This window comes from Coturnix japonica, chromosome 22 (assembly GCF_054131305.1).
Source record: "Coturnix japonica strain WE chromosome 22, WE-NBRP24, whole genome shotgun sequence".
Lineage (NCBI taxonomy): Eukaryota > Metazoa > Chordata > Aves > Galliformes > Phasianidae > Coturnix > Coturnix japonica.
The window spans coordinates 8,243,870-8,265,925 of record NC_140684.1 but is presented as its reverse complement, the minus strand read 5'-3'; the positions used below and the strand labels follow the sequence as shown (position 1 = coordinate 8,265,925).

At 43.7% G+C, this 22,056-nt stretch overlaps 1 protein-coding gene and 1 long non-coding RNA gene across 2 annotated transcripts in view; one reads left to right on the top strand and one right to left on the bottom strand.

Moving 5' to 3' along the window:
- The window catches only part of LOC116654247 (uncharacterized), a 44,098-nt gene extending 23,150 nt beyond the window's left edge, over positions 1-20,948 (top strand). The window contains exons 2-3 of the long non-coding RNA XR_004309306.2: positions 11,417-11,505; positions 17,292-20,948. This is a non-coding gene — a long non-coding RNA (uncharacterized LOC116654247). The remainder of the gene's footprint in view (positions 1-11,416; positions 11,506-17,291) is intronic.
- Positions 1,694-18,341, bottom strand: LOC107322727 (protein spinster homolog 3). The gene is made up of 11 exons (XM_015881055.3): positions 18,143-18,341; positions 16,756-16,821; positions 16,198-16,334; positions 15,517-15,668; positions 14,944-15,010; positions 14,431-14,621; positions 12,669-12,821; positions 10,519-10,708; positions 7,273-7,338; positions 3,785-3,883; positions 1,694-2,008 (listed from the first exon to the last, which is right to left on the bottom strand). The coding sequence occupies exons 1-11, from the start codon at positions 18,339-18,341 to the stop codon at positions 1,841-1,843; spliced, it is 1,488 nt and encodes a 495-aa protein (XP_015736541.2). The 3' UTR covers positions 1,694-1,840.
- Positions 20,949-22,056: the final 1,108 nt, after the last annotated feature.

The following is a 22,056-nucleotide window of genomic DNA, read 5'->3' as shown; positions in this document are numbered from 1 at the left end:
CAGATAAGCACGTCATAAAGAAACAGGAGGTATTTCCATCCAACTTCATTCTTTAGATGCGTTTGACTTAAATAAATGCTCTGGAGAAGCAGGGAGTGGGCCCTCCCTCCTATGCCTAGATTGGCTATTCAATAGTCAGCAGGCAGCCCTCCAAAGCACACTGGTACATGTTGAGCTTTCAGCCTGCTTCCTGCTGTGCCGTCTGCTTCTTTTATATGTTATTCTATTCCCTGTCCTACCCACTCTGAGAGCAGCCTGCACATAATGAGCACAAGAGCTTGGTGAGGGCCTAATTCTGACAGTGCAGGCCAACAAGTACCATCTGCTGGTGAGCAAGAAATATCCAAAGGGAAGAGTTGGCTACAGAAGCATCCTGACATTCAAAGTCTCACTCAACCCCTACTCTGAAAGCTCACAAACACATATTCATTATAAGGCAGCATTTCAACTGTGAAGGGAGAAAAGTTTGGGGGGTTCACGATATCCTGATGTGATGCAAGTCATATAGATCCAATATACTTGCTCTGGTTGCATTGGGAGTTGAACTCCATGATCCTTATTGGTCATTTCCAACTCAGTATATTCTGTAGTTCCAGGATTCCAGGTTCAGTGCAAGAGGAAATATTACCTAGTGCAGCTCTTCCATGAAGCCAGTCATTGCTGCTATCATGACAAATGAACACCAACTCATAGCTTTATTTTCCTCCCCAACACCATTTGCAATCAGTTTTGTGCTGCAAATGAAGTCAGTGTTCTCCTGGGTCAGAGGTGGCTAATTATTCACAGCACTTTCATTTCCAGCAGTAAAGTCATCATACTTCTGCTGGTCATCATTGTATTTATTTGGTGTTTGATTTACTTTGCGTTGCTTTTAGCTTTGCAAGTCTATCTGCTACTCAAACTGGTACCATTCTTTGCTGCTTTTCTTGGGCTAATGCAATGCCTCAATGAAAGCTGGCCATGTTAATCATGGCATATTTGGCACTTAGTGTAATACTGTGACCGTAGATCTCAGGACCGATTTCTTATGCACTTTAGAGATAAGACTTCAAATGGACAGTTATATTTATGTGATTTTAGAGCTACCACTATTCACTCATATGAGGAGACACTTACTCAAAGCTTGAGGATATGCTGAAGAGCCTCAAAGGATTATAGAGGATTATAGACCATTTAACATATTAAATTGTTGTGGTTTAACCCAGGGGGGAGTTAAGCACCAAACAACCATTTACGCATCATCCCACAGTGTAATCAGGGAGAAAACTGAAAGGGGTGAAAGTGCAGAACTCATGTTGGGATGAGGATGTGATGCACGATGCATTTGCTCACTACCAGCCAACCGAAGTCCAACTCCCCCCAGGTTTTGCTGTTCTGCAGGATGTCGCATGTCTCTGTGGTCAGTCTGGGCCAGCTGCTCTGCCTGCATTCCCTTCCAGCTCCTCATTCACCTCCACTCACTTGCTGCCAGAGCAGCACAAGAAGCTGAGAAGTCCTTGAACAGTCTGCACTGCTCAGGCCACTAAGGGCAGGGTTCCATGAAGGCTTCAGCTGTGTGTAGCTGTAAAGCTCTTCTGTTACCTCGTGTTCTGTAGCATTTGAAGGGGGCTGTAACATCACTCCTGTGGTCTCTGTGTGTTCTGTGAAGTCAGTTTCACTCGAAATGTGAGATTTGTTTAATCTGAGGCTTTGGTGGAATTTTGTTTTTTTTTTATTTATAGAAACTATTGTAGCATTACCAGAGTACATCAATTGGTGTTTCAACTTTTAGGAGTCAGTGTCATGGCTTGCATACATTAGAAAAGAAATCAGGTACAGGTGTAAAGGATACACAGGAACATCAAAGCTGCTCTGCTTCCTTACGATCCTCCTCGATGTAGAAAGATGTCAGGAAGAAAAAACCTCCTCCAAAGACACCAACAAAAACACAGATGATGAAGCTGTACTGCAGGCTGCAGAAACTCCACTGCAATGACTGATCTTTCTTGGCTTGAATAGCATTGGAGATCTGGGGAGTGAATAATGCTGTCATCAGTCTGAGATAAAACCACACTTCTCTCGTGGTTTAAGCAGAATCTTTGCATTGTGGTCCTTGAAAAGAATAAAACTGAGCAGGTGAGGATGAAACGCCTGCTACTATCTTTGACAAACCCAGTGTCTAGTGCACCTGCACTGCACTGCTGTTCAACTTCCATGTGGTTGAGGTATCTCATGGTTTATTGCATTGTTAGTGCCTTGAGTCACAAGAATAAGAAATACTACAACCAATATTTATCAAGTCTGGTAGCCATTAACTCATTTGAGCATTTTCTAGCCCATCTCCAGATAGCCTGCAAAGGACAGAGGTTTGGCAATTACTTTCATCGTTTCTTGATGTCACTGGATAACTTTATCCATCCCTAATCAGCAGCAAATGAATAGAAACAGAATTGGCACCGATACAGCCATGAGAAGCAGCGGCCATTAAAAAGGGAAGAGCTAGGAATTGATTTTGGAGACAGGAGAGGAATTTGGTTTGGAGCCAAAAGGCATTTAAGGAGTCATGGAGTGATACTGTGAGGAACTGGGAAGAAGATGCCCAGCAGCTGCTTTATTTCACTGGGTTGAGGATGAGTTTGTGAAAAATATAATGAATTTTGTTTCTCTAGACAGAAAAGCCACTTTCAAGAAACCTACAAGGTTCAATATTTACCCCAGGAACTTAAAGACTCTTCTTAGCACAAACCAAAAGATGAATGTTGAATGCAGCCCTTTTTATTCCCACATATATCTTTGGTTATTACAATATGCTACGTGACTGGAAATACATTATTATGAGACTCTTCAACCTTTGCTGGGTTTAATATGATTACGAATGACATTTTAAGGAGATAAGAGCAAGATCAGCTCTAAATGGGCACCTAGGGACTGCAGCAAGGGAAACAGCAAAGATACAAACCCAATGTGTTTAATTTAAGGATGCTCAGTAAGGAAATCTCTGGGGTGCAAAGGGAAGAAAACCAGGAAAAGACTATTGACTGACTCCAGGGAATTTCTAAGCTAAAACGTCAGTTGAAGTATGTCAGCCAACAACAGCAAGATCTGAAAACAGAAGATTCAGTGTTTAATCAGCAGATATGGGCTGTGTTGGTGCTCTGGTACACAGAAGCCCTCCAGAACAGTGATGACCTCTCTGCCTGGGACCCCACGTGTTCGTACAACAGTTCTATTCCTGGATCTATCATCTCTGTTCTTTGCAGACCTGCAAGGTTACACGAGGACATTCCATGACAAACTTTTTTGTCTTACACTTCTCAATTGGCTGCTATTTAAGGCAACCTCATGCCAGGTGCTGCATAAGAAGTATTCTGCTCACAGTTACTAGCAGGATGCAGCAGCACAGTCAGCAGGAAGCCTCAGCCCTGCCCGTGCCTCAAAGTTAGCAAAGAACAGTAGGAAATAAATACAAACATATTCATCTCCCAGGCATAAAGCAATAAAATAGCCAAATAGTGGAGAATGCACAAGGAATATACCAGCTTTTAAGAACCTCCCATTTTTCTGTATTATTTCAGGTGGTTTCAGTGACACAGGGATGTGTGTAAGTGATCCTGTGATCCTATGGTTAGTTTATATGAAACTTCTCACTAACTTATCAAAAAGTACTTAAATACAACCAGGATTACTCAGGACCAACAGCATAACCAATTTCTAAGCTTCAGACCAGGAAGTGCCTCTACTTCTGAGTGTCTGTCTTTCAGCTTCCAAAAGATTTACCCTAAAGATAAGCAGGAAATTCACTTACCATCCCAATAAGGTATGGGCTGCCTGCATCTCCCAGCAAGTGGCTCACCAAGATCTGCAGGGCAATAGCTGTAGACTGCCGTCTTGGTGTCACGACGTACTGAAATGAAACACAACACACAAGAATGGATATTGTCAGGATGAAGTAGGTGCTCGTGGCTATGAGGGATGTCAGCTGAGACCCTGCAGACCGTATGAAGGCTCAGGCAGGGGACCCAGCTTCTGAATGCACAGGGTTTAAACAGCTAGAAGAAGATGTGACATATGTCCAGAACACTGCAATGAATCATATAGATTTTAGCTATTTTTTCAAATGAAATATAGTCATTTGGGGTTAATAGGGGCTTTATGTCTGTGCTACTGAAGGAAACAAACTGTGCTTGAAGAAAAACAGTATGATTCTACATAATTTGTTTGCGTCTCTCTCGGTAATATGTTTATATTATTACATGGTTAAGGGAAAAGCATTCACACAATGAGACAGAGGCAATTTTAAGCTTTTATGTCTTTGTTTTTTCCGACCACCTGCTCGTATCACAGACAAAATGCTTAATATCTTCCCTTCTTCTACTTGGGCTTTTCAAGCAGATTTATCTGAGCATCACTTAAGGTGTCTCAGACACTCACTAATGGGGTGATGTATTTTGCTAAGAGACAAACTCAAGGTATGGAAGTTATTGCAGCTTTATTGCTGCCTTCGAGGAACCACCAGCATGCATGACAACAAGTTGGGGATAGAAAAAAGAAAAGATACTGCTCTCAAATTTAACTTAGAGTTTTATTATCGTTCTATGTGTGTGAAGAGGCCTCAATATTAAAGAAATATCCTCTTATCACTAAGATGTAGCTGTATCACAACAGGAGCATCAATGCCTTATCTTCACAGTGGATGTAAAGAATTGCATTAATGGAAATTAAAACTGGAGCGTAAGGAAGCAACATTGTCCACAGCGAGATCAGTTATTCTTGTGAGGACAAAAGAAAATATTTCAGTCTCACTGTCAGAGTGAGTGAGAGAGATAAGGAAACCATAGTAGGGAACTCTGGGCTTAGGGAGCAGACTTTGCTATGGCAGAACTACCCTGGTGATTTTCTGCTCTTGGCTCTATCAGGATATCGTATCATCTGCCCAAGACTCAGTTTTCTTTCCTCTGCTGATTATGTCAGGCTGTGTTTGAGAAATGCAAATCAAATATTGTTATGTCCTGAGCATATTCTGGGTGTTACAGGCACTGCAGAATATAAATGCTCTTTCTCTCTCTGTGTGTCCTGCACCACTTCCTTACAGCATGCACTTAGTACCTCATATCTGCAACTCTGAGACGTGTGGAACCAAGCTCTAATGAGACAAAAGGACAAGAAAGAAAGAAGCTTCCTGTAGTTACCAGGCTGACACCAGCTCTCACTGTGTTATTATTCACATCCTTCTACAAAATGGAAACATTATGAAAAAGCTCAAAACTCTGCAGGCTTCACCAGGAAAAGAAGAAACTGACCACAACCACATACATAGACTTTGGAATAACCCATCCAGATTAACTGCCCAGAAGCTCCCAGCATGTCAGCAGTGCAGGTGACCCCCTGTGCTCTGTTATCTCCTGGGAGATGCCAGCCTGGATGCCTGGACGGGTACAGGGTGCCCACACTGCAATTTGCAAACCCTGTCATGCTGTCTCTGGGGATTTCAGAGTATGTGACAGAGCTGTCAGCTAAAAAAGCAGATGGAAGAGACAGGCTGATAAACGTTTCTGTACCTCCCAGGGCACTTATAAACAAAGACAGGAACATGTTGGTAACCTTCCCAAGCTGAATATTAGCTTCCAGCTCCAGCAGCTTTTTTTTTGCTCTTAGCTGCCAAAAACCTAAAATGCCAAGTAGCAGAACCTCGCAGATGGTAAACAAGTATTTCATAGGGGACTCGCTGTGACAGTCTCCCAGTCAGCCCAAGCACTTCAAGCAAGGCAGCTGCAGCACCGCTCTGCCTGCACGTTCTGATTGCAGCCATACAGGAGGTGCCGTTATGTTTACAGCTGAACGAGGGGTACAGAGGTTGCTACGTGCAATGCATCTGGACGTATGAGCCACAAAGGAAGAAAGTCTTTATCAGTCAGTCAACATCTTCCCCTGTCTTCTGCTCTACGGGTCACAGGATAAATAAATTCCTACCTACATTGCCTGACAGTGTCACATAGGGAGGAGGAAAAGTAATTTTCGTGGCAAAATACAAACATGCATTAGCAAATCCAGCCACAATATCTGAAATTCTACCAGATCACATAGGAAACAATGCAGAAAAACAAGCTCCTGTTGTTAATTATGGCATCCTTCGGTCAATGTAATAGGATGGAACAGAAATCCCAAATGTGATTGCCAATGGATGCGCAGCCATCCACAATGCAGCTGACATCTTTTTTTCTGACCAAACAATTACTAACATTTAGAGTTCAGCAGATCCATGGCTGCACACATATCCCTGCTGAGGGGAAGCACACCATGGCAGAGCTCTGCTCTCCACCTTCCCACTGGTTGCCAGCCAATAGAGCATTGCTTGAACCTAAAACAAAAGTGCTCTAAAATAAATAACAAATGAAGTGTGTCAGTCACTTGGGAGACAAGAACTTCCTCCTCTGCTTAGTTTATGTGGATGGAGGATACAGCAGTGACGCTCAGATGGATTTTGTACAAGCTGTGAAGGATTCTTCATGCTATGAAGTTTGAGGATAAGCAGGTTGTGTTATCAAGGCAGGGTCCATTCAGCCGAGCAGGGTTCCACAGTGCTTCATGGCTTGTCCCTTCTGTCACTAGAAATGCTCCGTGTTTGGCTGCACACTTTCACATCTTTTACACCAAAAGTTGAGATGAAGACACTTTCGTTGCTGCTCATCTGTTTCACTGCTCCTTTAGGCAGCTGTGAGAAATGCCAATCAGGGCAAATAAGGCCATGGTGACAAAAACCCCAGCAGCAAATTTTCAGCTCCTGTGGCAGCAAGAAATGATGGCAACCGTGTGGACAATCATATTGCTCACAAACCATAGGCTGCAAGTTTTCCTTGCTGTCCTAAATTCTTGTGACATGTTACTGTGCATCACTGCATGCTGTGCTACACATTAATGCATTCACTGTGGTTCTTATTATATGAAAGATTTATTATGACAGTGGAATTGCTCTAGCAATCTGCAAATAGATTTGAATTCTCTTGAAATGAGATATTACATAAAGAGGAGATGCTGATGTGACCCTTGCTTAGGCTCTCTTCAAGATCTCCCATCATCAGCCTGAGGGTGGGAAACACAGATTTCTATTGTGTTTTGCCCTTATCTTCATGTCTTCTCTAACAAGCCCTGAGAGCTTTGAGCAGTCTCTCTCCTTTGTCTTCTATTTGTACCAACTGCATCAGCATTTTGCCAGTGCTACACCTACAGGAACAATCTCTCTCTCAGGCAGGATCCTGCTTGAAGGGTTTGGGTTTCAGTCACACAAGCACTTACCAGCAGTATGTCTGTCACAACAGCCCAGTTGACAGATAGAAACAGTTCTCCAAATGCAATAAAAATCTGCAGAAAAGAAGAAGGCAGTGACTATACAGACACACAGCGACTACACAGACACACTCCACTGACATTCCTTAGCATGAAGATGAAGGCAGCCTCATCAGCTGTGCCTGTCTAGATGAGATGCTGTACATACCCATCTCTATATAACTTAAACATCTGCTCTGTCTATGCTTACAACCACTATGTTCATCTTAAATATGGAGAAAGGAACCAGGGAAGGTAAATGAGTTGCTTTGTGTGACTAATACTCAGCAAAAGAGCCAAAAGAGGAAATACAGAAGCGCTCTCATTAATAAATTGTATGCACTGAACTGCTGAGCCCAAGGGAGGCAAATCTTGTGAAGGGAAACCTCCAGCACAGGGTTTATAAAGTGCTCAGACTTCTCCTTTTACACAGGTTTCCAAAAGAAACCAATTGAATATCTCTGTGCTGGTAAAAGTACTGATAAAGGCTCCTTCAGAGAGGTAACGTCTGAAGAGAAATGGACTCTTATGGTCAGGCAGCCTCCAAGACTTGGTGCCCTATGGGAATTCCATAATTCATCACAGATGGAAACCCAGCCATCAGGAAAAAGGGGAAGGGCCCCCAGCTGTTCTTATGTCTGTCTTAGAAGAGATTAACCCTCTCAGCCAGAGTCAGTCATGGATCTGAGCAGGCTCTATGGTGTAATCAATATTGGAAGAAAGCATTAAAGCTACACTATGAAGATGAAGCTCTTCTAGAAGGTATACTCCTCTTAGTGGCGCAGGCCCCAGTGTCAGATGGCACCTGGAAAATAAACTTTGGGCCAATCACAAAATGAAATGTCTTGGTAACATGGTTAGCAATCCCACACTGTTCCACGCTGCACAGAAATAAGGAGTGCAGTTTTATGGCTATACAGCGATAACAACGTGAATTTACGTTAATTCTGTTGGTTGTGACATAGCCAACAAGAGATATGGAGGTCAGAGGGAAACAGGGAGGAAACAAAGAACAAAGAGATGTATTTAAATCCTATCTGACACTCCAGGTAGCACAGGATGAAAATTAAGCGGTTAGAAGGTTCTGAAGTCTCCCACCTGTTCCTCGATACCATCAATGTACGCCTGCCTGCCTTCACACACCAATAAGAGATTGCTCAATCCCCTTAACTCTCCATCTCCTTTATATGTTCAGTACTTGTAGAGTTGTTTCATGTTTTCCTTTTTCTTCAAGTCATTTAATCTCTTCAAGCCCCTAAGAACACGAGCGTGTCATGCCTTGTGCGAGGAAAGAGTGTCAAATTTATCTTAGGGAAACATGTTCTCAACACAACGTTTGAAGGAATGGGAATTAATGAAAAGCAATCCGTGATAAGTGGATGTGATACTCAGTGGCTAAGCTCTCATACTGCAGAGAGTAATTATTTCATATGGAATTGTGTTAATATTTGAGATGCAGCTTTGTTCTTTCTCTCTTTATGTCTTCTGTGAACTGCAGTTTCAGGGCATCAGAAAGAAAAAAAGAGAAAACAATAAATCATTCCACAGATTATCTCAATGTATTATTCTGTCTGAAATCAATATCAATTTTATACTTTCTCATGCAGAATAAATGCAGTATGGTTGAATAGATGGCATTCTCATCCATCCAACTACAAAACAACTGCAACTGAGGAATATGAGAAAGTTGAATGGTGTTTTATCTCTAAAACAGGTGATGTCCTGGAAGTACTGCACTTGGCAAGGGAGAATGCTTATGATGGCAGGAAAGCAATGCTTTATTTAAAGCAGATCCTCCTGGTTCTACAGCCTCTCCATATTCCTCACACTGTCTCAAGTTCCTTTTACAGAAAAGGTTTCCAATAAATCCATGCAATCAGTTCTGTGACAGCCCCATTCTAATCTGGTAAGTCTATCCAGAAACACTGCTTTATTGCTGTCACCTCCTCTAGGACCCACAACCTTTTAACAGTCTGAATACTTGCAGTTGGTCTTCAAAGGATGTCACCAGAATGAGTTCTCAAATTTTAAGGAGATTTTGCTTTGTAGATGGCCATTCATGAGAGGCCAATATGAAGAGAACTGGATTGTAATTAACATCAAACACACGTTCTGCTTTTAAGCAGCCACATGTCTAGACAAAAAGAAGAGTTAACATGGCTGGAACATACACTGGTTGTTTTTTGCAAAAGCCCCACACCACACAGGTGTATCACCGACACAAAGGCCTGCAGTGTCTCCTCCAGAGGTGATTTGCAGGGCAAGGTTATGTCTTCATACAGCAATAACATTAAAGCAAAGTCCATTGCAGTTAAAGTTCCCTTAGCACCAAATACAGTGCAAAGTTCTCAGATGCAGGGTTCAGATGTGACTTTCCAAAGCACCTGCTGCACTGCAGACGGCATATTTGTTCTTTTAGAAAGAGAAAAAGCTGCAGACAGAGCCTCCTCTGCAATAACAAAGTCAGATCATTTTTCATTGCCTTTTCAAAGAGCTTTTGGAATCGAGAACTGTGTGCCCAGAAAGAGAGAGACCTCACAACATTTCAGTACATCTGCTCTAACACAGACCTGGAGGTCCTGCCGTATTTACATGTTAACTCAAGAATTCCTGTGCTTTCAAAGTTTTATTCCAGCTTTGTCCATAGCAGAGGTCACCCATTGCAAGCCAGTGCATGTGTTTTTTTGCCTCAGAGGCTTCTGCACTGAAGTGATGGAGACGGGTCTGCTAAACTCAGAGTGCCTGGATAGACAGCAACTGGAAAGCCAGTTTCCTGCCAGTGTCCTGGAAGATGTTTCACAAGAAGCCTCGGATGAGACGCACCAGCTGGAATGCCACTCCAATTCCCACACCAGTATGACTCGTGTCAGATCCTGTTTGGGAAGCATGGAGAGGCACTGCAGGTGCCAGAGAAGGCAGAGGTTAAACAGGCATGTGGCAGAAATATTAGAAGAAAAAGGTGCTTAGGATTCCGTATGATTTGTTACCCCTGCATATTGCTGGCATTACATGTGGGGACACCTGAAGCAACAACATCAAACTAAAGATAAAACAGCAAAGTCCCTGTTTACGGGACTAACTGATCTGTCCACGGCAAGAAACCTAAAGAACCCAGCTATCCACACCCTGCTTTACCATTTCCTCCCAGATAACAGCACAAAGATAGAATGCTGTTTGCAAGGAGAGAAATACTTAGACAGACAGACTGGCACTCACAAAAGTGGAAAGGATGTTCTTCTGGGCCACCATGATTGCAGTGTAGAGGCACAGAGAAGAAACAAACATGCTTGTGGCACAGATCAGAGGATCAGCTCTGCTGTTGGTTTTCCTTAGTCTTCTTGCAGCTTCTGCCCCAGCAATGACACCCAGGATTCCCGTCCCAATGGTGATGCCTCCGAATATTAGGCTGGTGACAAAGCAAAGGAGCCACTTAAGTGCAGGAAAATGGTATTGTAGAAAAAGTTTGGTGTTAGATTGTCAGCTTATACCTTCAGCTTCAGGGAATCTTTAGTTGACAACCTGAATTTTACTCCACATGGTCTGACCCTCCCACTCTTTCTAAATGGATTTAGTCCCATGCCTAAATTGCAGCTCTGCCTGTGCAACAGATGCTCTGTCCCGTGGAGCAGGTATTTTCCCATTTACTGAGCTACTATTACACACCCAGCCTCAAGGAGGACTCTTCCCAGCATGACCTGTCCTGGACATCCAGTGATCCAGAGGAGACAGAGTCATCTTGGATAGCCTGGGAACTGATTGACTCAGTCATGCTTAAAACACAGATGGAATAACTCTGTATCACAATCTGCTGTCTTGGAAAGAGATCCTATCATGTACAATTATATACATCTAAATTAGAGCCCTCTGGCTGAGATGACTCATCTCTCTGACTAGGGGATACAGCTACCAGAACTCAGAACTGTTCACAGAACACTGAGCAGTTGACCTGTGGGATATCCACGTAGAATGTTCTGAATGCAGAATTTCAAATGCCACCCAGTTTTTGCATCTGAAAATGACAATTTCTTCCCCAGGAGCAGCAAATATACGTTCAAATAGAGTACAATGTTCAGCTTCCAATGGTTTTCCTTACAGACTTTTCTCTCTGACTCAGGTGGACCCCAATGACAAAGTGAGCCTCTTGAAACGAGACCGGTGGTGCCATTGATTGTTTAAAGCATCAAAAATTGTACAAGAAACAAGGTACTGCTATACTAGATAACTAATTTTAAGCACATTTGTACTCCTCCTATCAATTGTTCAAGATTCTGCATAGCTTGTTAGAGACAATATAGAGTGAACAGGCAGAATAAGTAATTTCCAGATTTGTCCATGAGAAGGAAGCTCCAAGGTGACATCACTTTATCTGAGCATTCACAGAACTGTGCTTAGAAAATTCATGTGCTAGAGACTGCAGCTGAAATAAACCTAGAGCTGGAAGAAATCAGAGCACAGTTCAACTGACAGGGAGAAGGAAAGCAAAGAATCCTGCTCTTGGGGAAAGCACCCTCTGGGATCCTTTAGGGCTTAAGAATGCTCACATACCTCTCTGATCTGTTTGAAGGTGTCTGCACAAAGACCAGAGTAAAACCTTTACAGTGCCTATTTATCTACCTTGAAAGGACCAAGACCTGAGTCAGCCATGTGCTATTTGAATCTGTGTTTCCAAAGAGTCCAAGCGACACAGCTCTATCCTTAATAAAAGCCTACAGCTGCTGAGCAGCCAGAGGGGACATGGTCCTTACAGCATCCCTGAGCAGGTCTGGGAACACACAGCTCAGTCCTCCCAGCTGCGGGGCTGACAAAGCTGTTTGTATTACTTTTCTTTCTACCCCCCTGGAATAACAGCCTCAAACTCGTCCTGTGCTGCCTCTGGCACTAGCTTACACCAAGGTTATTTTTAAAGCATCCTGTAAGATGCAGTACATGAGGTTAAACTATTGGAGCTCCCTTTTACTTACCTGAAAAACCAAGTCTGCTCTAGCAATGCTACTGTAGAATAATAATTCAGAGCGTAAGATAAGCCAACACTATCAGCCTAACAATTGAAAGTATTCAAACAGTTCAGCTTCCTTTATCTCTCTATATTGAGTCCAATTCCTAATTCACTCACTTCCTTACTGTTATTTGTGATTAAATAAAGTGCTGGTGGTTACATTCATGGAAAGACAGCTGCATTTCCCTTTCTCCTTTCCAATGCTGCTTCTTTCCCCGTAGATGTTCCTGTTACTGCTTCTAACATTCACACCTCTTTGCCTTCACAAAGTATTCACAGTCACATCCTACCTTCCGCCTTTGGAAACAAGCTGTGATTTAGCACTATGCACTGTTTCCCCTGTGTATTTAACCAGCCTCGCACTGCTCACCTGTTAGATGAATTGCATGATTTATCCAGGCACTGCTGCACAACACCCAGGGCAACCTGAGCCCTGTAAAGGAACATGGGCACCCACAGACCCAGCGCTCCGGTGACGAAGGCCATGGCAGTCAGACCCAGCGACGACCAGACAAAGCTCCAACTGGAAGATGAAAGAAATGAGAGCTGTTTGAATGAATGGCTGGGCCCACACACAATGTCCAGGATGTCAAGCAAGAACAAAGCAGTGCACTCAGTTACCTCAGCCAAAATGATCACTGCATCCATTTGAAGATATGAGTTTTGATGGTGTTTTATCTATAAATTTTGACAGCAAAATACTAATCAGAGTAAAGAGTGAGACCTACTGATTTCATGTTAAGTACCAGACATGGCCTCATGTAGATTTTATTGCCAAGTGTTCTAACACAACTTCTGTGGCACCTTCAATAGCAGAACTACAGTGTTAGAAAGTGGGCAAGAATTCAGAGACTTAGCAGCTAAACTGAAGGGTTCTGAGAGCAACTTTAAATGTCTCAGGGTGGATCTCAGCTGTTCACATAACCAGTATAAGAGAGCAGCTTCTGCCTCTCTCCAGGAGTTAAGGGGTGGTGCTTCAAGTACTTTAGTTCTAGGTGATAAAGTAAAAACTGACCTCAGTCTGCACAGAGCTATCAGACAGAAGGAGAACTGTTTAAATCATGTTGCCTTTCTGCCCTATTCCAGTAGAAAATGAACTTTTTACTAAGCTCTTTCAAGGTAGAGGTTTATAGAAAATCCCCTTTGAAATCGACGAGGAGCTGTGAAATCCTCAGATGAAATAAAAGTGCTGTGAATGAGGAGGTGACAACCAACAAGAGGATTTCTTAAGATACGACTCAGATTCTACATCTCTTAAAGATAAGTGGCTCTTGCATGTAATGCATTGTGGAACTGCAGAGGTTTTGACAGCGCATCCTCGTGCTTTGGGAATCGGTTCCGAAAGGAAAGGAAAATGAAATTCTGGTTGTATGACATTGCTGGAGGTTGTAAGGAACTTCTGTGCAGAGAAACAGCCTTGGCATTGCTCTGGCTGCTGACTTGGGGGAGGTTCCACTTTGGTTCACCTCAGACTGCAAACTGTCATCCAACAAAAGCAGCCTCCAATGAACTCAGTGCTCCAGATGCAAACAGAGTGCAAATCTAATCAATTAGAAAACGCTGGTTCCTGCAGAAGGAGAACACTCCAAAGCAAGTCCCGGAGCAGCAAGGGGAGCATCTCTTTAACTGAAAGCATTTCATCGGGACGCTGGTACAGGTGCACAGCGGCACCTGCTGTTCTCACACCGGCTGCAGCTCTTCCTCCCCGACCTCTGCAGGAGATTCACAGGCAGGGGGAAAGGGACGGGGAAACCTCCTGCCTGAGACACGTTGATCCGGAGCTCCTCGGGCACTAAGAACTACAGTTAAAGTGACACCTACAGAGGGTACCAACCTGCCCTACCTGCACGCCATAGTAAGAGAGAAGGGAAACTTGACAGAAAGTAGAACTGGATTTAAACAGGAGCACTTTGCCCACATTGCTTTGCCTCCTTCCCCCCTGCTACAGGGAAACAAAATGAAACAAAACTGTTTGTAATCTCTTTCATTCCAATAAAAGGGTGGGAGATTTTCTCAGAGCTGTTTCAGTCACCTCACCTACAGCACGTGGTGCAGAGGAGCTGAGCAGGATTTGAAAGCTGTATTTCTGATACTAGGATGGGCATTTTTCAGTTGTTGCTAAACTCACTCACTTCTTGCCAAGCGATAAGACATCTTGACACCAGGAAGTCTTGGCAGCTCCCTGTGCACCGGGTTTTTCAGCTGCTACTCGTATAGAGCCGTGGATGCTCAGTGCTCTGTGTGCCTCTGTCCTTCTTTGGATCCTGTGAGGGACCAGCAGAATCAGAAGAACCAGTGCCAGACCTCCCATGCAAGGAGTAACCTGCAGACACAAAGCTGGTTAGATCAAGGATATCGTTTCTTCTTGTAGCAAAAACTCCACAGCAGCTCAAACTCAGAGAATTGCACATCAGAGATTGCGTATCAGAGATTGCTTATCAGAGATTGCATATCAGAGATTGCTTATCAGAGATTGTGTATCGTCCCAGCAGGAGCAGTTCTCTTAAACACCAACTTTGTGACCAGGCAAAGAACAGGAATCCCCTCCACCGCTCCCCTCAGCACAGTGAGCACAAGCAATACAAACCACAGCCAAAATTGTACAATGAATGGCTCAGGCCCACGAGCAGAAGTGATTAACTCACCCTGAAGGCCCAGTGCCAGTCACCTGTGACATGTGCCATGCTGGATGCCAGAACGTAACCAAGACCACTGTAAGAAACAGAAGGGGATAATCAGTAGCTAATGGACTGAATCAACGTGTCTCACCAGTTATGGGGAGCACAGGAAGTATTCTGTCATAGCTTTCAGGACACACAAAACAGAAACAACACACATTCCTCCTTAGGATGTTCTTAATAGAGATACAACAAGACTGTCAGGTAAACAAATATTTAACAAACTTCTGTTTTCAATTGAATAAATAAATAACTCACACGTTTCGTTTAGAATTAATTGAATGTTTTATTCAAAACTTGTTTTCAGAGCTTCGTTTCTCCCAAAATGTTGAGAGAAAAGTGATTTTTCCTTCAAAGTGAATTTAAAAATAAACCCAATTGGTGCTATTTGGAGATGCTGAGCAAGTGACAAACCCTTCTGCAAGAACCAGTGCAGATCTATGCCAAAATCTGTCTAATCAGGGTTGAAGGTACATTAAATTGCAGACCTGCTCAGGCAGAATTTCAAATGGCAGATTGGTTGTTAGCAAGAAAACCAACCTTCCCACTGGGATGCAGATATAGAAGACAGACAACATTGTGGTCCTTCTTCCCTCATCAAAGCGATCTGCAATGATGGTGGGCGCTACTGTGGAGTAACAGGCTGTGCCGATGCCAACCAGTCCTCGTGAAAGAAAGAATATCCAGCAATACTGCAGGCAAAAGGCATCGTATGGTCCAAAAAAAGGCATGGAAAAGAAAGGAAAAAATAGAGATTGTTATTATAGGGGTGTATTTTGATGGGTCAGATGTACCAGGGGAGAAATGCAGCTGCCTTTTGCATCTATCTATGGCTCCTGTATCCACACTTGCTCTGCTCACATCCCACTGCTGGGCTTTCTGCCTTCTGCACTGTAGTGATTTCTTAAAGTGACACCACTGAGAATTTCAGGATGTGATCAATAGTGTTCAGGCTTGCTGGCCAATCTGCTGCACCCCAGTGATGTAATCAGCTAGAATTGGGGACAGCATTAAGATTCCATCACTTGCAATTACAATGTGCAGGTGCTGCATTGCCTGAGCTGGACTCCACCACCCCATAAAGCATTCCAGCACAAAGCCCACTCAGTCCAGGCCTGGGGAGTGGAAGCTCACTGACAGCTTTACCAAACAAGATCAGAGCGGGACTCTTATCAAATCCTGCAAGTTGAATTTAGTGCAATCCTCTAAAAACAAACATACTGATTCACTGATGAATGAAGTTCCTAACGTTACAGCAGACCAGAAGAAAATACCAGCTCCAAGGATGACTTTCCTGTTGTATCTGTCACCAAGGTATCCAAAGAAGGGAGCAGCCAGCATGTAACACAGGATGAAAACTAGAAATCCAAGAAGGTACAAAGACAACATCGGTCAAATTGTTCTTCCAGCACACCTCACCTCTCGGACAAACTCAGTTTATTTAATGGGCTGAGTCTGAAGAAATAAACTCACATAGAGATTTATTCAAAAATAAGAACAATATGAAAAATAAAACAGGCACGAACTGCTCAAGTTCTGTATTTCTTACTTAGAAACGCTTCCATCCTTTATGGTTCACATGTGGGATTTTTGAAAGGTTCAGCTCTGCCCTCCCCTGAACCAAAGTCTTTCAGCTCTCAGTTTCATATTTTAGACCCCTTGCCCACCAGTGGGAGTGAGCAACACCACACGTGAGAAGGAACTAGGAAATATCAGGCTGTGTTTGAGGCACAGCCCACATGGGCACAAGGCAGTATTGAATGTAAGTGCTGTTATTACCCGTTTGCAGCAGGCCTGCAGCCCCGTCGCTCAGCTCAAAGTATTTCTGTATATCTAACAGGATCCCTGCAACAGAGTCAAACAATCAGTGACAGCAAAGTACACGTTACTCTTTGTGATTCTACTCATTTGCCATCTCCAGTATCGATTTCAAGATGGTTTGTAAGAACCACAGCACATTTATCTTGCTAGCTTCCATGACAACCATTACTATACCACAAACGTAGATAAAAGAAAAAGCGTTCACATTGCTTATCTCTGCAGATTAAATTCGTAATCTTCCACTGATGGGTCTTACAAGAGTCAGTTTAGCAGCTATTTCAGTCATAGCTGCTGTGCTTCCAGTGTAGTCGGTGCAGACCAAGCTCCAGCCCCACCAGCAGCACAGGAGGTTTTGTTGGTATCTCTCAGTGACTCTCAAACATATTTAGAGCTCCAGACAGTCACAGAAACTTAAAGCCTGTGACCTCACAAACCTGCCTTACGTTTTGCATCATTACAGTGCAGTAATTAGTTGTATCTGCTCTTTCCTGTAGGTGATGATCAACACACAGAAATGCTGAATCACGAGAACTTCAGTTCTGAGCGAGTAGAGAATTCAGTACAAACCACAGCTATTACAACACCTGGCTGGAACCACAGTTTAATAACTGACATCCACACTGAGCACCACTAACACGTTATTCCTCCAGATTACTGCAGCAACTGGGACAGACAGATACCAGCAAATGCATTTCCCAGTGGTTTAACAGAAGCGATGCTTTGCTGCTCATGTTTAGGCCAACAAACAAACAGATAAATTAATGAATAGTCCAAGAATTGCATTTTTGAAGGCTTGTAAGTTTGGTAGGTGATACTCAGGGTCTCCATTCTCTTTGTGGAATTATCTTACAGCCTTCATTGCAGAAATGATACAAATGGCAGCAGCTCAGGAGGAAGCTGAGCCTTCCTTAAAGAAACTTGCACAGAACTTTCATGCTTTTCATGTGGGAAATGACATCGCTGAACTTCAGATGAAGAAATGCCGCATCTCATCGACCAGAGCCAAAGATGCGGCGAGTGTACAAGGATACAGCAGGGATGGTTCTTCAGCAAAGCTCTGTGAAATCCAGAGCAGTTGTTCTGCATGCTGATATTTGTCTACAATAGCTTCAAAATAGGAACCTCAAGCACTTAACAGCATTCTATTAACAACAAATAACTAATGCATCATTTGTCTTTCAAGAACATGATTTGAAGTTTCACAGCGAGTATGAGCTAAAGCAGGTAAACCAGAAAGGCTGAAAAGACACAAAGGAGACCCTTACAACACAGAATATTTGTAACTGAGGAATAAATAGAGCTGTTGAGAGCTTAAATTTCCTCAGAAAGAGGAAACAGACCTTACCTGGTACAATAAACCAGTCCATGAAATTTATGAGGTTTGCATAGCACAGCACAGCGACTATCAGGTAATCTCTCTTTGCTGGACTGTTCCTTGATGCTGGTACATGTGGATCTCGTCTCACACATGCTGCAGTAGCTCCACAATTCTGCTCCTCGGGAGGAGGAAAGTCAGAGTTCTCATGTGCACTTGTGCTCTGCATACTTCCCAGTGCAAAAAGTCACCGTGTTTGAAACACAATGAAGTGTTTCCTCAGCGCAACCAGCTGCAAGGCAGTGCTGTGCTCAGGCTATGAGGAACTTCAGCCACTACAGTCATTTCCGGCGACAAAGCCCAGCCACTAAAAACTGAAGTGCAATGTTCCAGGGAGAACATGATAAAAATACAAAGTTTTAGTCCTGTGCTTTTGCTGAGCAAAAGTACCGAAGTGCTTCACAGAATCACAGAATGACCCGGGTTGGAAGGGACCTCAAGGATCATGTAGTTCCAACCCCCTGCCTAGCAGGACCACCATACATACATATTTATTAGATCAGGTTGCACAGGGCCCCGTCCAACCTGGTCTTGAACACCTCCAAGGATTTAGCTATAGACTACTGGTATCTTCCCCACTCCTACGAGGGACTCAAGTTGTATCTGAAAACCATTCGGTGTGCCAGCTTGCTGCATCAGGAAGCGCTTGTTGCCCTTTACTCAATACTATTCCTGCAATTCTTTTTCTTCTACAGAGCACAGAACCTCCGCTATCTGTATAACGCACACATGGCGCTGCTTTATTGGTGTTATTAGGGCAGTGAGGCCGCAGGGTGGCGCCCGAGTAGCGGCACCGGGCCGGGATCCTGCGGGCACAGAGACGGAGCAAATCTTGTGTCCTGGAACAGAAGATTCTTGTGGGAGATTCTGTTAATTACTGCAAAAGAATGGCAGTGAAATCTGCATGGATTGTGAGGAAAAGACCAAAGCGATGGGATTAAACAGCTGTTTAACCTGTTCTGACCTTTCTTCCACAGTGAAACATTAATTTGTAGATAGAGCCATGAGGTGATCATCGCAGTCTTTGCTTTTATACACCAGAGGCTGTGATCTTGGTTTTGGTGAGTACAGGGACTCTGTTGCTGTGCATAACTGCAGGCACTGGGATATTCTGCCAGCAACAGAAGAGAACTTGTCATTTCGAGGCTCTTATTCACACCAAACCCAGGATGCTGTCATTTGTGACAGCTATTCAGCAAATATGTGGAAATACTGAAGCTTATGGAGTGACTTAGATAGAAAATAGGGATTCGAATGTACTCAGTGCCAGTGATGGTTGCCCACCTTAGGCAGAGAAGCAGTGCAGAAAGTGGCCATACTCACTGTGCATCTTTACTTCCATTTTTATCAGCAATAAACCATGCAAATGAAGGTTTCCTACTTGCCATTTAAAATCATGAATGAATTGTTTAAATATTTATGTTACACCTACAGTAGGAGAATCAAACGTGAGAACCGTGTTTGAAGCTCAGACTTCAAATATACCAAGAAATGCCCATTTTCAGACACACACCTTTGTTTTCTTCACATGAGAACTGGGATGTTTGTGTTCTCGCAGTCACATCTCAGAAGAGGGAAATCAATTCCGACCTGCCTCGTATTTCACATCCTTGTATTCGTTCCAAGGATTGAGAACTGACGCAGCAGCGGATCCCATGACTGCTTTCCATCAGCTCTATTAAACTGCCTGTCAATTAGGTCAGGCTTTGCAGGCAGCAAAGCAAAAATGTCTCAGACTCAGTTCTTTAGAAATACAGGTTAGAAAAACGCACTTTTCTATGGAGTTTAACCCTTCCCATAACAATTGTGACTCTCACTTTAAGTAACAGAATAAACCTGCACAAAGTTTAGAGCGAGGTCATTGGGACACTTGGGTTTATGCAGGTCTTAAACGGGGTCATCCTGCCAACGGGCTGAGGCAGCACTGGTGTAAGGATCCATAAGGATTGCCTGCAGATCCAGAATGCCTTTACCATAACCATCCTCCTTAAGGCAGCTTAATACCAGAAACCTTATCCAAAAGTCATGCCATGACACGAGAGGTGACATCCCTGGGTGAATAACTTGGTTAGGTGCTGCTTTTTCATACAATTTAGGAAGAAGATGCCATTTAAAATGTCTTCTTGCTGATTCAAGCATGTCAAATTAGAGGAACGCTGCTGAACGTGTCTCAGGGAGCTGTGTCTGTCTTAGCATCAGCTTCCTGCTTGTGCCAAGGAGCTGAAGAAGAGGAGCAGATGTTGCTAACAGTGTGAATCCAGACTGAAGATCCTCCCATGAACAGCAGCTCTGCCCAGTGTAATCTGTGACTTGTGAGCGAGGGACTGGGAGAGAAAGTCAAATAAAAGATAGTCAAACAAAGCAAGATGCTGGTAGAATAAAGGAATCCAGGTCATCTATGCTTGCTTAAACCATATCCTTCCTCTTCCAGCCCACAGTCTTTTATGTTCCTCACAAGGAAATCATACATAAGCCATGGGAGACTTTCCCTCTTAAGGAAGGTGACTGCCAATGAGTGACCTCATGGTGAAATTCAGGATTATTTTGATTACGTTGTAATAGAAATAGAGTTCTTTTATGTAACCTTTCAGTCTGCAGTGCTGTAGTTAGGTCCTCTATTAATAGCACTGTCAGAAACGTGTGCTCATGCCTGAATTGACTCAGGTACAGAAAGTTGAGTGAATTTAGTGCTGGCTTAACTGGCATTGAGAACAGAGCCTACCTTGTATTCCTGCAACAGAAATACCACCCCGAATAATGTCACTTCCCATCAACACGCCTGAATTCCAATCTGGGTGACTGTCTCTTAGCATATCAAGTTTACAAAATGAACTTGCACATGATAGCTTTCTATGTTTAAATGGGTAGGTTGCTTTTATAAGATTGAGTGTGCCTGACTAAAGCAATAACAAAATATAAACAAATAAATACATTTGGGAATTAGAGTTAACCTACAGCAGGAAGGACTTCCACAAGGAGCTCCTTTGGCTACAAACACCATTTATAAGATGAATTTCAGTAATGCTGCGGGATGTCTTTTTTCATCCTAGTTTAATCATTGAAGAGGACACGGATTTAATCAGAATTGCTGGAATGCCTGAGAATGGCTTTGTGATTAATTGTTGGAGTGCAGTAATGAAACGCTCAGACTATAACCGGAATTACAACAAGCGGAGAAGATTCCAGCATTGCCAGTAAAGCATCTCGTCTATCCTGGGTTTCTCACTCTTGTTGCAAAGCCAAGCTTGATGTTCACATAGGAATTCCTCGTGGTCGAAAACAATGAAGAGTGTTACTTTCGAGCAGGATAAATCCTTTTTAGCAGCTCCTTACAACAGAGCGGGGAGTTTCCCAGTTTCCGATGATGATAACTGCTCACCAATCGGCCAGAAACTGCATTTCTTTAACAATTTAGTCATAAAATCAGTAAAATTAGAGACTCCAGCAGGGGAAACTGCGTTCACCTCACGGTACCAGGCGGGCACTCACTGAGGCAGCGTTCAGACACCGTTGCCACCTTATAGCAGCCCGTGCTGCCCCCACAGCCCCACAGACCCCATAGAGCCCCACAGAGCCCACAGAGCCACCCACAGCCCCACAGAACCCCACAGACCCATAGAGCCCCACAGAGCCACCCATCGACCCCACAGACCCCATAGAGCCCCATAAAGCCCCACAGATCCCATAGAGCCCCACAGACCCCATAGAGCCACCCACAGACCCCATAGAGCCCCACAGAACCCCACAGAGCCACCCACAGCCCCACAGACCCCATAGAGCCCCACAGAACCCACAGACCCCATAGAGCCCCATAGAGCCACCCATCGACCCCACAGACCCCATAGAGCCCCACAGAACCCCACAGAGCCACCCACAGACCCCAC

Bases quoted from the DNA above. Each gene is read 5' to 3' on its own strand.
- LOC107322727 (XM_015881055.3), bottom strand. From the start codon at position 18,341: ATGCAGAGCACAAGTGCACATGAGAACTCTGACTTTCCTCCTCCCGAG. The intron at 16,822-18,142 runs GTAAGGTCTGTT...ACTCTGTTGCAG, and splicing joins GGACTGGTTTATTGTACCAG to GGATCCTGTTAGATATACAG. The intron at 15,011-15,516 runs GTTGGTTTTCTT...TGTTTCTTACAG, and splicing joins ATCTGCATCCCAGTGGGAAG to TGGTCTTGGTTACGTTCTGG.